This window comes from Urocitellus parryii, chromosome 1, assembly GCF_045843805.1.
Source record: "Urocitellus parryii isolate mUroPar1 chromosome 1, mUroPar1.hap1, whole genome shotgun sequence".
In the NCBI taxonomy this organism is placed as follows: Eukaryota; Metazoa; Chordata; class Mammalia; order Rodentia; family Sciuridae; genus Urocitellus; species Urocitellus parryii.
The window spans coordinates 158,916,835-158,932,981 of record NC_135531.1 but is presented as its reverse complement, the minus strand read 5'-3'; the positions used below and the strand labels follow the sequence as shown (position 1 = coordinate 158,932,981).

The 16,147-nt window shown below is 49.3% G+C and overlaps 1 protein-coding gene and 1 long non-coding RNA gene across 8 annotated transcripts in view; one reads left to right on the top strand and one right to left on the bottom strand.

Annotated features, from left to right (window-relative positions):
- Positions 1–2,338: 2,338 nt before the first annotated feature.
- Positions 2,339–15,177, bottom strand: LOC113191535 (uncharacterized). The gene is made up of 3 exons (XR_003301902.2): positions 14,964–15,177; positions 3,269–3,378; positions 2,339–2,645 (listed from the first exon to the last, which is right to left on the bottom strand). It is a non-coding gene; the product is annotated as an uncharacterized LOC113191535 (long non-coding RNA).
- The window catches only part of Fbxw11 (F-box and WD repeat domain containing 11), a 121,512-nt gene continuing 119,067 nt past the window's right edge, over positions 13,703–16,147 (top strand). For 2 of the 7 annotated variants that reach the window (XM_026401303.2, XM_026401302.2), the window contains exon 1: positions 13,707–13,993. In XM_026401303.2, the coding sequence (XP_026257088.1) occupies positions 13,949–13,993 (45 nt within the window). In that variant the 5' untranslated portion in view covers positions 13,707–13,948. Of the gene's footprint in view, positions 13,994–16,147 lie in introns of all 7 variants that reach the window. The other 5 variants (XM_026401304.2, XM_026401300.2, XM_026401307.2 and 2 more) reach the window with 3 other exon arrangements.

Below are 16,147 nucleotides of genomic sequence, written 5' to 3'. Positions count from 1 at the left end.
CTTGCTGTCGGGACATGGGAACAGAGAGATTGGATCTGAATTTCTGTCAGGAAAGTCAGCGGGGTAAGGTCACTGTAGAGAGATGGGACTCGAGGGACTGGCATACAGTGATGTAGTGAGGAACTGGGGAGACCAGGAAGAGCCAACTGCAGGCTGAAATCAGGAAGGAGCTGAAACTCAAAAGAATGATTCTGGAACTTCTGGCTTTGCTGGCCGGGTGGGTAGCGGTTTCATTTGCTGAGTTAGAAAAAAAAAAAAAATGGCAAAGGACAAAACTTGGAAGGAATTGGAGGTTCAATTTTAAGTGAGAACTTAAAAAAAGAAAATTCTAGTTTTCATGTCAAGTTGGCGATACTCTAAGACAATCCTCGTAAGACACCGGGAGGATGTCAGTGGTCTATACATATCTGGAGCTCAGAGGAACTGTCTGGGCTGCGATGGTGGTAATTGAGGAAAATCAAGCTGGAGAAAGAGGCTTGACCAGAAATAGAGACAGGTAAATCATGAAGATATGACCCTGGGGACCAGGGTGGGACATCAGCTTTCGATTGTAGACAGTGTCTAGCTGCCCTGTAAAAGAGTGTGTTGGAGGGGCAGACGGGATGGAGGATGATTACCAGGGTCTTGACAGTGATCCAGGGAGGAGATGGCAGATTCTCACACACAGCTGCATATCTTGACTTTGCCTCTTACATTATATTATGGTTTTTAAAATTTTTCAGTGCTGGACATGGAACCCAGGACCTTGTACATGCTAGGCACCCTGGGCCATGCCCCAGCCCTATGTTATATTATGAACATTTGACTGTGTCAGGAAGCATGGCTTAAAGACCTACCAATCTATGAATATATGATCTACTTAGCCAGTACTTCACAGTTAGGTATTTTGGCTATTTTCAGTTTTTTTTTTTTTTTTTTTTTGGTCAGAAAACTTAATTCTTTCACATAACTACCTATGTGCTGTGCCAGGTAAAATATTTTCCACCTGCCTTGTTTTACTTTCTCATTTGATTTAAGACTTTTTCTCACGAAGTTCAGGCTTGAGCTACCCTTCAAAGCTTGTGGTGAAGAAGGAAGGTTGGGTGGGGAGGGCTTTCCCATGGTGCGTGAGGCCTGGGGTTTGACCCCTGGCACTGCAAAAACCAACCAACCAACCAACCAACCACAGTTGGCATAACGTTCACTCAATGTACCATTTGGATTCCCTCTTTCTGGGTCCCTGCAGTCGTTGGGCAGAACAGTTGTGACTCGTTCTGCCCAGTGACATGTGGTTGTCACACCTGTGTTGAAACCTGCTGAAAAGCCAATGCCTGGTCCAGCAGTCTCCCTCCCGCCAGTGCGGTCATGGGGGCCACGTGTCCACGAGGGAGCAGAACAAGAAGGCAGGCTCCCTGGCCAGGTTGGTGCTTAGGGGTCGGGAGAGCACGGCCCGCCGCCCGCAGAGCACAAGTCCTTAGGGCGTAGCCTATCGTGCGCCCACGTGCCCCCCATTTCTGCCTCTTGGAGTCTCCCCTCCCCACTAGCCAGGCTGCATCCAGCTCCTCCGGGGTCGGAGGTGTGGAAAGGGCAGGAGGGAAGGCAGGAAGGCGGTGCCCGAGCCCCAGGCCTTGCGCATGCCCAGTGAGCGTCCTCTCGCTGAGCTGCGCCCCCCGCCGGGCCGCCCTCTTGCGGTTGGTTGCCGGGCTCCTAACCTCGGTGGCCTTTGCTTTCCATGGTCCACACCTGGGACTCTCTAACCAGGGCTTCCAAGCCGCAGCCTAGGGGCGGAAGCGCTGGGGACTGTGGTCCGCCCAACCAGGGGCTGGGCCAGCCGGCGCCGGGGGTGGAGTGGGACAGGCCAGGTCTCCTGCAGAGGTCGGGTGGACTCTGAGCGTGATTTACAATCCAAAATCCCCGGTGGGACCGCGGAAGCCCCACCTTGGGATGGCGCCCTCCCTCTGCTCCCCCCCCCGCTCCCCCCCCCCCCCCCCCCGGGAGCGTTGACTTAGGAGGTCACTGGGCTGCCTCTAGAGAGCTCTACCCAGGACTGTGGAGACTGGTGAAATCCAGATGGCAAATAAGGATTCCATCACTGATGGTGAGTGTGTGTCGCTGGCCCCTGGTGTGCTGCCGCGGATGGGTTTGTGGGGATGAACCCAGCCCAATTCCAGTCAAAAAGTCATGAAAAGTTCATTTCTGTTTTAGTATAAATTACTGCAGTTTCTAAACTTGTGTGGAATTCCCGCCCATGCCTTGAACTCACCCATCCTGCCTTTCCCTGTCCCAACCCGCTCTGAAACCTCAGTGGCGCCTCATAAACTCTGATGCTGGGATCTGAATTGACTCCCTACCTTGAAATGTCATGCCATGTAGATCATTAACCTGATCTCTGCCTTTGTATTATGCTTGTTCAAATCCTGTTATCTGTAAGTTCTCAAGACATCCTCCTTTGCAATTCTTTGTGCTGTAAAATCGTGTTCCTGGAGAGCTGGGGGCTGATCTCTAGCCCGGTTTTTCCGGAGAGACAGTCCTGACCAGCTCCAGAGTACACAAATACAAGCTTGCTTTAATTTGATTTGAAGTTGCAGGTGGTGGTCTTTTCTTTGCGTTGGGGTTCCACAGTGGTAGATCAAAAGCGGATACAGCCGAAGACAGTCGTCCTGGCTCTGCAATACAGAAGCACCAATAGTTTGAAAGACTTCAGCATAACAGTGTTGCTGGACATTATTAATTTTATGGAGGAGAGAAATTAGGTTCAGGTCAGACAGTTACCAATTTAAAGCAAAGGTATTTTAATCCCAGCAGCTCGGGAGGCTGAGGCAGGAGGACTGCAAGTTCAAAGCCAGCCTCAGCAAAAGTGAGGTGCTAAGCAACTCAGTGATACCCTGTCTCTAAATAAAATGCAAAATAGGGCTGGGTTTGTGGCTCAGTGGTTAAGTGCCCCTGAGTTCAATCCCTGGACCTAGGGGAAAAAAAAAAAAAAAAAGACTATCATTGTAGGACACAGTGGTGCTTGCCTGTAATCCCAACATCTTGGGAGGCTGAAGCAGAAGATCACAAGTTTAAGGCCAGCTTGGGCAACTTGGCTAGACCCTGTCTCAAAATTTAAAAAATAAATAAATAAAAGGGACGGGGATGTAGCTCAGTGGTAGAGTGCACCTGGGTCCAATTCCCAGAACTGCAAAAATAAATTCATAAAAAGACTAGCATCAAACTAATAATCCACTTCAGAGCATTTACATACATGTCTTGAAATCGGTTTGCCAGAGATGTCCACACTCAGACTCACCTTAGCACTGTTCACGACAGCCCATTATGGAATCAGCCTGGGTGTCCATCAACAGGTGAACGGGTCAAGAAAGTGCAGTTTATGTACACAATGGAGTACTGCTCTTCAGCCTTAAAAAAGAAGGAAATTCTTTGAATTATGACAACCTAAATGGAAGAGGAGACACAGTGCTAAGTGAAATAGTAGGCACAGAAAGACAAATGCAGCCGGGCAGTGGCACTTGCCTGTAATCCCAGCAGCAGGGGAGGCTGAGGCAGGAAGATCACAGGTTCAAGGCCAGCCAGGACAACTTAGTGAGATCTTGTCTCAAAGTAAAAAAATAAAAGAGGGGGCATGTAGCTTAGTGGTGGAGCATCCCTGGGTTCAGCCCCAGTACAGAAAACCCAAACCAAAACCAAATGTTTAACCCTAGTTCCTTGAACATTCTGAGCAGGAATGAGTCGGTCTCCCCTTGCTGAGGATGACAGCAGAAGTCTTTGCAAACGCAGGGCCCTGAACTGAGGCATGTAGCCTGCAAACAATATCCGCCTCCCCCAGGATCTTACGCAGGGAGCAGTGGTGTGAGCCTGTAGTTCCCACTATTTGGAAGGCTGAGTTAGGAGGGTCCTGTGAGCCCATGAGTTCAAGACTAGCCTGAGTAATGCAAAAAGACTGTTTTGGGGGCAGGGGGTGGGAGGGAAGTCTTCTTCTGTATCCCCTTCTGAACACCAGACCAATATCAGGATCAAGTCTCAGCATGGTCTACTTGGGCCAGCTCTGCTGAGGGTGGAAAAGGATTATTCACTAAAGGAGCTGCAGGACCAGACTCATGGGTACTGGGAAGGCCCAGGAGCACCTGCTGGAAGTGTGCTCTGGGGGTCTGAACCAGGGGTTGGTGATGGAATGTTCCATGGTTAAAGGAGTGTCAGTTGATATGGGGCACTCTTCTAGTATTAACTCCTGACAAAGGGCCTTAAAGCTGGTCCCTGATAATGGGTAGAGTTTAGATAGTTGGCAAGAAATGATGTCCACGTGGAGATCACGTGCTGGGACTATCATGCTCCAGGGCTGAAGAGGGGACCAGAAGTTCCACAACTGAAGTACCACCAAAGACTCATCGTGAGAGTACGTGGCTTTCAAAGCTAGGCAGCGGATGTAGTCACAACCCTGGTGTTCCTTACAGTGCACCTAGCATTTTGAAGTGTTCCCGCTGGCCAATTGTTACAGGTGAAGGTCAGGCTGTGTCACCTGTGGGAGGGTCTGAGAAGCCCTCTCCAGAGGCAGAGGAGACCTCTACTTGGAACTTCCAGCCTCTTGACATGTCACAGAAAAGAATTTAAGGCTGGATCAGGTTTTGGCGAAGAGAGGAAGAGTGTGGAAAGCACAGGTGAGGGGGGAATGCTCAGGCAGAGTGCCACGTCTCCAGATGGGGTGTGTCCTCAGGGCCAAGGTCAGCTCCTTATGAGGGTACGTAATTACATGGCACATAGCCTGATGATCCAGAGGGGCTGGGCTTCCTTCAGAACTGGGAAATGGCAAGACCCTGGTCTGGCTGTGGGTTTTGGCTCATATCAGTGGCCGTGGCGCCAGGTGTTGACTGGGTGATTGGGGGAGGGGTCTAATCAAATGTTAACCTCCAGAGTCATGAGCTCAGCGGTCTCTCTCTACTGAGGACTTGTTTTTACTTTGCTATATTCCAGAAAATTTAGAGGGAGCTGGAAAGTTACAAAGTAATTTATGGGCTGTCCATTCTCACCTTCCCTCCTCTCTTCTCCCCTCCTCTCCCTTCCAGGCCTGGGGATGGAATCCACAGCCTTGCACCTGCCTAGGGGTTTGGATGTGAGGTGTCCACCAGAAGCTCAAGTGCGAGACAATGCAAGGTTTAGAGGAGAAATGATTGGGTTTTGGGAGCCTTAACCTAATTGGTGAATTATTTCCCTGACGGATTAACTGAGTGGTAAATGAAGGCAGGTGGGTTGTGGCCGGAGGAGGTGGTCACTGGGGAGTGCTTCTGGGGTACATATTTTATATCTGGCAAGTGGAGTCTCCCTCTGCTGCCTGATCATCATGTGAGCTGCTTTCCTCCACCACACTCTCCACCAAGATGTCCTGCCTCTATGGTTGAGTCCTCTGAAACTCTGAGTCCCCAAATAAACGTTTCCTCCTCTACAGTTGTTCAGGTTGGGTCTTTCGTTGTAGCAGCGAAAAAGCTGACTACAACACAAGCTCATCGTTCTTTAACGTGTACATGAAAAGCTCTTTCTAACAGGTGACAATTTCATATTATTTTTTCTCCCTGAAATGCCACAGTCTGGCTGGGCACAAATAACCGAGCCGCCCAAAGCCTTGTAGATTCAAACAGCAACTCTTTATTCCCCAACTCTCACCGGCACTCACACACCACACGGGAACACACTCCCTCCACCGGGCTGCGTCCGATCTCTCCGAACCCTGCGCTGGGGCTCCCGGCCCACTCAAGAAGGGAGAGCAGCCAAGAGCCCAGAGCAGGGGTTGAGCAATGCTTAAGTACACTTTTTTGGGGGAGGGCAGAGGCTTTGCATACATCAGGACAAATCATCATGAGGCACGGGAAAATCAAACAACAACTCTTAGACATGATTAGTACATTCATTGGCGGAAACAGGCTGGGCAGGGGTGATCCGTCACTTCTAAGCCGGGTACACATTCAAACTGATTGGTTTGGGGCCCTGGATGCCTATGTGCCCGGCTACACGGGCTACATAGGGTCCTAAGTTATTAAACAACTAAATGGCCAGTAGGGCATTGCCTTTTTTTTTTTTTTTTTTTTTGCATTGTCTTAACTGCCTTAGGAATTTCAGGTTCTGTGTATAGTTCAGAAACTGTACAATACCTAGTCCTTTACTTTTTAACCCAGGCTTTGCAGTTTAGAAGCAGCTTTACAATGCCTGGTCCTTGACATTTTAACTCAGGCCTTGCAGCTTAGAAACTTTACCCTTTCAGTATGAGACTACTTGACCAGTGTAATTCCACATCATGTACAACCACAAAAATGGGAAGTTGTAGTCTATGTATGAATGATATATCAAAATAAATTCTACTGTCATGTGTAACTAAAAAGAACAAATAAAAAAATTTTAAAAATGATTGAGGTATAGTTCAGTGGTAGAACAACCCTGGGTGTCAACATTCATTAGCTGGGCATAATGGTGCACACCTGTAATCCCAGTGACTCTGGTGGCTAAGGCAAGAGGATTGCAAGTTTGAGGCCAGCCTCAGCAACTTAGCCAGGCCCTAAGCAACTTGGCAACTTAAGAGACTTAAAAAAAAAGGGGGGGTTGGGGGGGGCTGGGAATGTGGCTCAGTGCTTAATTGCCCCTGAGTTCAACCCGTGGTACCAAGATTCATTAAATGACTATGAATTATACTTGTACAGCACAGACATTCCTCTGTGTTCACCAAACTCTATTTCATTTTCTTTTCATGTTTTTTTTTTTTTTCCAATGCTGGGGATGGAACCCAGGACCTTGCATTTCCCTTTTTAAATTTTTGCAGTATAGGAATTGATTGAACCCAGGGCTGCTCTCTAAATAAAATTTATTTAGTTTTTTCATTTTGAGACAGGGTCTTGCTAATTTGCTGAGGCTGGCCTTGAACTTGTGATCTTCCTGCCTCAGCCTCCTGAGTAGCTGGGGTTACAGGTGTGTGCCACTGTGCCCGGCTACATTTCCCTTTTGCTGGCACACTGGAAGATGCATTGTGTAAGTGACTGAGTGCTGACCAATGAACGGTGAGCAGGAACAAAGTGCTTCTGAGATGAGATAGTGACTAGTGAGCTTTCCCCAAATGTGTTTCCTCCCCAGCAACATTAGAGACCTCGTCTTCCAGAAGGGTAACTCTAAAGTAAAGGGGTAGCAGAACTAGATTGCACCTGGCATGAGTAAGACACATGCATTAGCTGTTATGTTTCCAGAGGGGAGAAATTAGTAACATGCCAGCTTGCCTCCCCAGGACCTTCCACAGGTGTGAGCCTATAGTTCTAGCTATTTGGAAGGCTGAGGCAGGAGGGTCCTGTGAACCCATGAATTCAAGACTAGCCAGAGCAATGCAAAAAGACTCTTTCAAAGGGGGAAAAAAGGTCTTCTTCTGTATACCCTTCTGAACACCAGACCAATATCAGGGTCAGGTCTTAGCATGGTCTCCTTGGGGCAGGGCCAGCTCTGCAAGGGTGGAAAGGGAATTCTGTTCCTCTTAGGGTGGGCCACAAGAGGTTCTTGGGTGGGATCTGGAGCATGGAAGTGAAGCCTCAGTCGTTCTTCACCCTGTACCCGTGTTCATTGTCATTGATCAGCTGTGGCTGGAAGGTAGCTCCTTCAGCTTCCCTGAGAGCCTCCTTCAGCTTCTGACTCCTGGGCCTCACATGCCTGCTTAGCTCTGTGCCAGGGGGCTCCAGCTTCTACAAGGCTCCACCTCACCAAGGTCAGAGGCAATATGAATGAACTCAATCTGTCCTGCTGGGCTCCAGTTCCCTTCATATCTGTCTCTTCCCTATCTGACCATCTGACTGCAAGAGCCAGCACTGGTTGTGAGACAACAGCCTTAGAGAGGCCAATTCGTGACATTCGACAGCGAGGTAAATTCAACTACTTGTAAATGAAAACTCCAAACCCTGCCCAGTGCAGTGGTGCACACCTGTAATCCCAGCAACTGGAGAGGCTGAGGCAGGAGGATCTCAAGTTCAAGGATAGCCTGGGCAACTTAGTGAGACCCTGTCTCAAAATAAAAAATAAAAAGGGATGGGATGTAGCTCAGTGGTGGGTTTGGTTCCCAGGACCTCAAAACAAAAACCTACTACTGTGGCCCAGCCTAGTCTATCAGAATATGCCCTTCCTTTGTTCTTTCATTTGGAGGTATATTATTTAACCTGCTAAGCACAGAAAGGGCTAGGAAAATACAGACATTAATTTTAATACACGTTTGCCAATAAATTGATGATATGGTTTTACTCACGTGCTTTAAATATATTTACCTAAAAAATTGTGAAACTAAAGATTTAACTCACATAGTGTCCATTATTGGTGAGGTGGTTTCTCACTACCAAACCAGTCAGCCAAATTAGACCCCACCAGAAAAAGCCAAATAAATCTGTATTTTATGACAACTATCTTTTCTCTGGGTTCTAAAGACAGAGGGATAAAGGCATGGCCCCTTGTCCTATGAAGTAAGGTGCTGCTACCTTCAATACTTCTCACCAATATTCTCCCTTCTATGGTTTCACATGATTCCCCAAGAGAATTCCATTTTTTGATCTTAGCTGGAAAAGCATTATGTAAAAATCTCACTCCCTCACTCTCTCTTTCCATAACGTATCTGAATTCAGAAAATTCATCAGAGATCAAAATATACTATTTTTTGGGGGGTGGGCACTGGGGATTGAACTTGGGGGCACTTGACCACTAAGCCATGTCCCCAGCCCTATTTTGTATTTTATTTAGAGACAAGGGTCTCACTCAGTTGCTTAGCACCTTGCTTTTGCTGAGGCTGGCTTTGAACTCGTGATCCTCCTGCCTCAGCCTCCTGAACCGCTGAGATTACAGGCATGTCTCACTATGCCCAGCATATATACATTTTTTAAATGTCCTTCTCAATGTCTTTAACAGTATTCATAAAGAAGGAATAAACAGAACCCTGCCAAGGTTCATGATACTTTTTTTTTTTAAAGAGAGAGAATTTTTTAATATTTATTTTTTAGTTTTCGGCAGACATAACATCTTTGTTTGTATGTGGTGCTGAGGATCGAACCCAGGCCGCACGCATGCCAGGCGAGCGTGTTACTGCTTGCGCCGTATCCCCAGCCCGTTCATGATGCTTTGATTAGAAGAGATAGCATCAAGTCCCATATTTTGAAGAACTAGTTATTTTTTAAATGCTCTATTAGTTGTCTATTGCTGGATAATGCTTGTCCCAATACAGCTTAAAATAACAAATGTTATCTCGTTATCTGGCATATCTCTATGGGTCAGGAGTGCAAGAATGGCTGGAAGTTCTGGCTCAGGGCCTCTCAGAAGTCAAGAGTGTTGCTATAATTGGAATCTGGAATGTCCCCAAAGGCCTATGTTTTGAAGGAACCTAGCTACTGGGAGGTGGGAGAATCTTTGTGGTGGGGCTTCATGGGAAATCTTAGATCAATGGGTGCATGTCCTTGAAGGGAACTGTGGAACCCTGGTCCTCTCTTCAGCTGCCATGAGGTGAGCAGCTTGCTTTACCAAGTGCCAACCACCATGATGTACTGCCTTACCACAGGCCCCAAAGCAACGGGACCAACCAACCATGGACTCAAACCTCCAAAACTGTGAGCCGAGATAACCTTTTTCTTATTGTAAATTTATACCCTAGGCATTTGTCTGTAGTAATGGAAATCTTATTGACACAGTGTTGAGGGGGCTGCAGTCATCTGAAGGCTCGACTGGGGCAGGGGAGCTGGCTCATTAGCAGGTCTGGCAAGTTAGTGCTGGCTGTTGGCAGATGGTTCCAGTTCCTTTCCACATGGACCTCTCTCAATCTTACTTGACCTTGATGGAAGAGGGTGGTGTGGCCCACTACATGTTGAAGTTTGCTGAGGTGCTGCAGGCAGGAAACAGCCTATTGAGATGTCAGGGAACTTGCTGGAAAGCTCATTTTGAATGTCCCAGTCGTGTGTGTGTGTGTGTGTGTGTGTGTGTGAGAGAGAGAGAGAGAGAGAGAGAGAGAGAGAGAGAAAGTGCTCACACATGTGAGTGTACGCATGTGAGAGGCACAGTTCTGTAAGTGGTCTGCGTCCATGAGCCAAAAAAGCAAGAAGGAAAAGAAAGTACCATAATCAGGACCAGAAGCCCCCTCCATTCTGTTGTGTTCCTCCACTGCTCTCTACTGACAGTGAACCACAGTGCTGGCTGGCAGAGGAGAAATACTCATGGGGTCCTGCTCCCAATCTCAAAGTGTGGCAGGAAAGGTGCACTTGGAGCTGAGATTTTGTGAATAGCTAATAGGAGCACACACTAGCTGCTGCCAAACAATTCATGTATTTGATTCTGGAGTGTTGTCTTTGTCCCTGGGAGTGTCACCTTAGACACAGTGTATACACATCATTCTGGCTTTGTACAATCCAAGTTGTACAAATAATTTTGAATCCTGAGCATCTGGATCTCAGGGTTTTGGTTCAGGGACATGGACTTGAACCCTGATCTGTTAGCAGGTTTTGTGGACCCTGGAGCAAAGCTACCTCAAATATCAGGGGAAATGTGCTTCTGGGTCTTCTGCCTTTTCTCCAGTACCAAACCCATCGCCAGCTGGTATCATGCCTGAGGCACTAAGAATATCTGAGTTTTTGTTCAGAAGAGGTGAGGGTGAGGAGATTGGCTGGGCTTGGCTTGTGTAGACTGCTGTCATTAACATGACTTTTTAATCCCACTGAGCTTTGGGAATTGGATCCAATAATATTAGTATTATTTTTCTTTTTAATGTGTGTGGGGGGTATGATTTTAATAAAAGAACAGAAACCTTGAGTCAATCTCTATTACAGTTCTAATGACAGGATGGCAAACACAAATATCTATATTGATTTGGTACAAAATTAAAGTAAGAGAAACATACGGATAGCTAGGATTTAAATGTCCCCACCAAAATTCAAGTTGAAATTTAATCCCCATTGCATGGTGTTAAGAGGTGGGACCAGGTTGGACTGTTAGGAGTGACATGGTCATGAGGGCTGTGCCCTCATGGATGGATTGAGATATGGGGTACAAGGGAGTGGCTTTCCATGTGACACCCTCTGTCATGTCATGACCTAGGGAAAGGCCTTCATCAGATGCCAAGCAGATGCCAGTGCCATGTGTTTAGTTCATGGACTTCAGAACCATGAACTAAACACACCTCTTAGTCTCAGGTATTGTTACAGCAGCAGAAAAAAGACTATGATACAGAATAATAACAGAGTGGTGACAACATGGGAAACCACGGAGGACAGACTTGACGTAAAGAAGACAGTGGCAGGGGCTGGAGATGTGGCTCAGCGGTAGCACGCTCGCCTGGCATGCGTGCGGCCCGGGTTCGATCCTCAGCACCACATACCAACAAAGATGTTGTGTCCGCCGAGAACTAAAATATAAATATTAAAAAAATTCTCTCTCTCTCCTCTCACTCTCTCTTTAAAAAAAAAAAAAAAAAAAAGAAGACAGTGGCAGGACTGGGGTGTGGCTCAGTGGTGGAGCGCTTGCCAGCATATGCAAGGCCCTGGGTGCAATCCCTTGCACTGAAAGAAAAAACCAATAGTCAGATATTCTAACTTTGAAAGAAAAGCTGGAAATGCAGATTTTAAAATATGAAACTGTCAAATTTTAAAATAAGATGGTTTAAGATAAACATACACATGGAGAGGGTGCTCGTATTCAGCACAGGACTCCTGCCTGTCCCTGCTGTGCTATGTCCTGTGGCAGGTGCTGGGACCTTTGCGGTTTGGGTTGGCTGTTCCATTGGTGGAGCCCAATGAACCAAGCCTCTCTGCACTCAAGTCCCTGTGGAGAACCTTTCCACACTGACTGTGGACTTGGTCTCATGATTTGCTTTGGCCAATGGGGCATTAGCAAGTGTGGTACAACCAGAGGCTTGACAAGCATTTGTTCATTGGGGCTTGTCCTCTTCCTAACCACCATGCTGAAGCTTGAGTGATAAGAAACCTTGTGGAAAAGAGAGGCACAAGAGGATGAGAAGTCATTTTGAAGGAGATTCCAGCTGACTGAAGCCCATGTGTAACCTCAGTTTTTGCCATGTGGGCCCACACAATTGTAAAAAATCGACCAATGCACCTAAGCTACTGAGTCTTGGGGCAGTTTGTTATATTGCAATAAGTAACTGAAACGAAGACCATTTATCTCAACCTCCTTGTTTTACTACTTAATGTCCCAAGGTCCAGAGAGGGAAAATTGCTTCATGAAATTCATACAGCAAGTTAATGGCAATAACCTTCCAATTCTGGGCTCTTTCTTCCTATTGCTTTTCTTTCAATTCTCTTGGTGAAAAGCACCAAAGATTATGAAATGTCAAATTCTACCTGCAGGGAACTTATACTGCATCCTGAGTGTATACAAATTACTGTAATAGCTCTGTCCTTAAAAAGGCAAAGATTTCTAGGTCATCTAGAAACGCTTGATAAACAGGAAAGCAAATGTCTCTGACATTGGGAGCTGGCCTGGTAAATGGGTTGGGTTGTAATGGTACTAGACAATAGCCTAGCCCTTACAGAGAGGCCTTGTGTTCTCCTTAGAACATAAACAATTTCACGGAACATCAACCTCAGATAAGGCCACTCTGTAATCATGAAAGATCAAGACAAAAGCAAGACTACTTCAAAATCATGTGTGAACACAGACAAAACCTGAACATTTTCCAAACCACAAAAGATGACTAAATACCTCCAACAGGCTAATTCCAGGGGCTTAACTTCTTTACCAATTACAGCTTTAGCGTCAGTTTAGTATCCTCTTCTGGCAGGTAAGATGTATACAGTTGTCCGATCATCGAATTACCCCCCCTCCCTGCCGGCATCTACTCCAGAACCAAGCCCTCGCTGGGGCGCCCCGAGGTGCCTCGTGGCGTGTTGGGGCTCAAGGCGACTAGTACCCAACCCAGCTCACTCGCCGCCGGCTTGCTCTCAGGGCAGGGGAGGACACGGGCATCCCCGGGGCGGCGGGAGGCAGAGGTCACTAGAAGGCGTCTCCTGCAGTGTGCCCGCGGGCCGCCGATTGCTGTGGTTAACGTCTGCGTCCCCCCACCTGAGTCCCCCGAAGGCAGGGGCCTGTCTGTCGGGTAGAGCCGATCCCCAGGGCTTAGCGCAGTGCCTAGCAGAGCATGGGGGCTTAAAAAAGTGCTTTCAGAGCGAAGAAGTAAGAGGACTCCGCCTGCAGATAACCTGTCCTCTCAGCGCCGGCCAGTTCGCGGGGCACGGCACAGCGCAGCGCCGGCCGCCTCTCCCCTCTCCCCATTCGCGCCACGCCCGTCCTTTGCGAGCCCCGGCGGAGCTCCTCGCGCTCGGGCCCGCCTGCCACGCCTGAGCCCTTGGCCTCCACCTTTGCGGGCACCTAGCATCCACCGTTCCATCATTCACCCCTCCACCAGAATAGCGCCAGCCTTGCGGCCACCGGACGCAGAGGGACGCCGGGGGACGCAGGGGGTCGCAGGCGGCCATCGCGCATGTGCGGAAGCCGGGCGCACACAGGGTCTCTGACGAGCGAGGAGCGGTCTCCGGGTTTCCGTCCCGGTGCAGGCAGCCCCAGCCGGCAGGAAGTCGGCAGAGCCCGGCCGGAAGCAGAGCAGCGCGCGGCGCCTCCTGGGACATGTAGTGGCGGCGCGCCGCGGCCTATTCCGAGCCGGCCCACGGTACTCCTGGTGCTCCCGACACGCGCTCGCGGCTCGGCGCAGCTTTCGGAAGAAGGCGGCCTCGGGCCCCGGGGAGAGGCCCGGGCCGGGCTACGCCCCCTCAGCGCCCCGCGCCCGCGCCCGCGGCGCCTGCTGGGAGCCGTAGTCTTCGCTCTGCGTGCTGCGTCCGCCGAGGGGAGGGCGGAGCTGCCGGCGGCCCGGGCGGGCTGGCAGCTAGAGTGGGTGCGATCGCCGCCTCCGCCGCCGCCTCCTCCGCCCGGGCCGTTCGCTGCTGCGCGGGGAGAGCGAGGCGGGGCCGCCGGGGCCGCCATGGAGCCCGACTCGGTGATTGAGGACAAGACCATCGAGCTCATGGTGAGTGCGGCCCGCGGGACCGTCCGCTCTTCCGTCCGGCCCCGGGCGGGCCTGCCCATCCAACGTCCGGCGAGAGCCCGGCCCGGCCCCGCCGCCGCGGCCCAGGCGGCGCCCCCGCCTCCCCGCGCCCGGGTTCGGCGCAGGCCTCCCGCGCCCCGGAGCTCGCGGCCGGCCCGGCCCCCTCGGTGCCCACGGCTCGCCCCCTCCCGGCCCGGCCCGTGCCAGGCCACGGCGGCCTTGCTCGCTCCCAGTGGCCGCGGGCGTAAGCGCGCTGGCCTCGCCTTCTCCCTGTGCGGAGGGGATATGCCGCGTGTCCCCGGCCCGGCCCGCACCACTCTCCGAGCCCCGCCAGGCCACGGGAGATGGTGGGAGGGGTGCGGAGGAGAGGTCCAGGCCCTCGGGCCCGCCGTCCTGGCGGGGCTCCCGGCACCACTGCCCTGGCCCGCGGCCGTGCGGATGCCGAGGTAGGCCCCGCGGGGCCGGGGGTGGGCGGCCCGGCCCGGGGCTGTGGCAGAGAGGGGCCTCCCTCCGGGCCCCTGCGGTGTCGGGCTGCTCGGACAAAGGGCTTCCCAGCGGCCGTGGGGTGTTCGCCTAGCGAGGCCCCAGGTGCTCCGGATTCCATCCCCCAGGAAAGGGAAACCGCAACTTTACGTTTTCCGAGCAGTTTAGGGAACCCGGGTGGGGGGCGTACTCAGCTGCCACCCGGGCTTTCTTCTTAAAAGGGGGGAGGGGAGTCCTTGGCCCCTGGGGAAGCGATCCCTTTTCTGTTAGAAACTGTTAGTAGCCATGCTAGTCTCCCTGGTCCAGTGACACCCCTAATTTTTTTTTTTTTTTTTTTTTTTTTTGCCTTAGGACTGACTTGGAGCCAAAAAGGGTTTTTAGAAACACAACACACAGTGGCTAGTAAAAGTGAGGAATTTGCTAATTAGTAGGTGATATAGTGGAAGAAGGAAAATATGGCAGGTATTACCTGGCAATTTGAACATTAGGGAAATCAAACGGGCTCTGAAGAGTGGGGAGGAAGTCTTTCCCTCAGCGAGTGGACTTGCGCAGGGTTTCTTCCTGTGGAAACCTTGACAGTTTCTTTGTATCTCTGCTAACACTGTAACAATTTCTACCCCAGGGTTGAAAGGAAAGGTGAAAGAATCTACTTAACCTAGCAAAATGTTTTCCTAGCCAGTCTTCTCCTGCATGAAAATGTTTGAGTCAGTGATTCCATGGGTAGGGTTGGTGACATCAGAGCCACTTCCCCCATTTAATGCTATAAATAATAAATGGTGACACTGAAAGTCTGTTGGATAGTTGCATGGTTTTTGTGGATGATGGTATCTGGGGATTTGAGATGCATGTTTTAAAAATGGAAGTACAGTAGCATAAATACAGAGGGAGTTTAATATTTGCTATTATTTGCATAATTCACAGAACTAGACTAATCCAGCATTCTTGAAAACTAGAGGGGAAAACCTTTGGTAGTATCTGATTTATGCACACCCGCATGTAGATGTGACTGTTTTCAAAGGGATAATGTCACCTGTGGGTTTTTATTTGATCTTCATTAATTGAGTAACTTTTCCTTTTCAGCATAATTTATCAAACTGGTCAACAGTTTGATATTTGGCACCTTTTGCAGTGGATTATTTTGGCAAAATATCTTAATTGGAGTGACGAACACATTTTTAAGGATGTAGAATATGTGCTCTTTAAACAGGAGGAGTTTTTCATATTGGAAAGCTGTAACTTAGTACCTCTGAGTGCTGTTCTGCACTCCTTCTGTTTCCATTCAATAAAAAAAAATAACTAAAATGTCTCTTTTCAAAAGAATTAGAATGAATACAATGTAACCCATGTCAGTACCTTTGAGTATATGGTTTGGGGGGGGGGGAGTCTTTACATTTTAAAACTGGTTTTTAAATTTGCTGACTTTCCAGGCTGGAGTTGTGGTTCAATGGTAGAGCACTTGCCTAGCAAGTGCATGGCCCTGAATTGGTTCCTCAGCACTATATAAAAAAGATATTGTGTCCAACTACAACAACAACAACAATAAAAAAATAAATTTGCTGACTTTCTATGCTTATAAACTTTAAAAAGTTTTGATTTCAGGACTGAGGGAGCAGCTCAGTGGTGGAGCATGTGCTTAGTATGCATAAGGCCCTG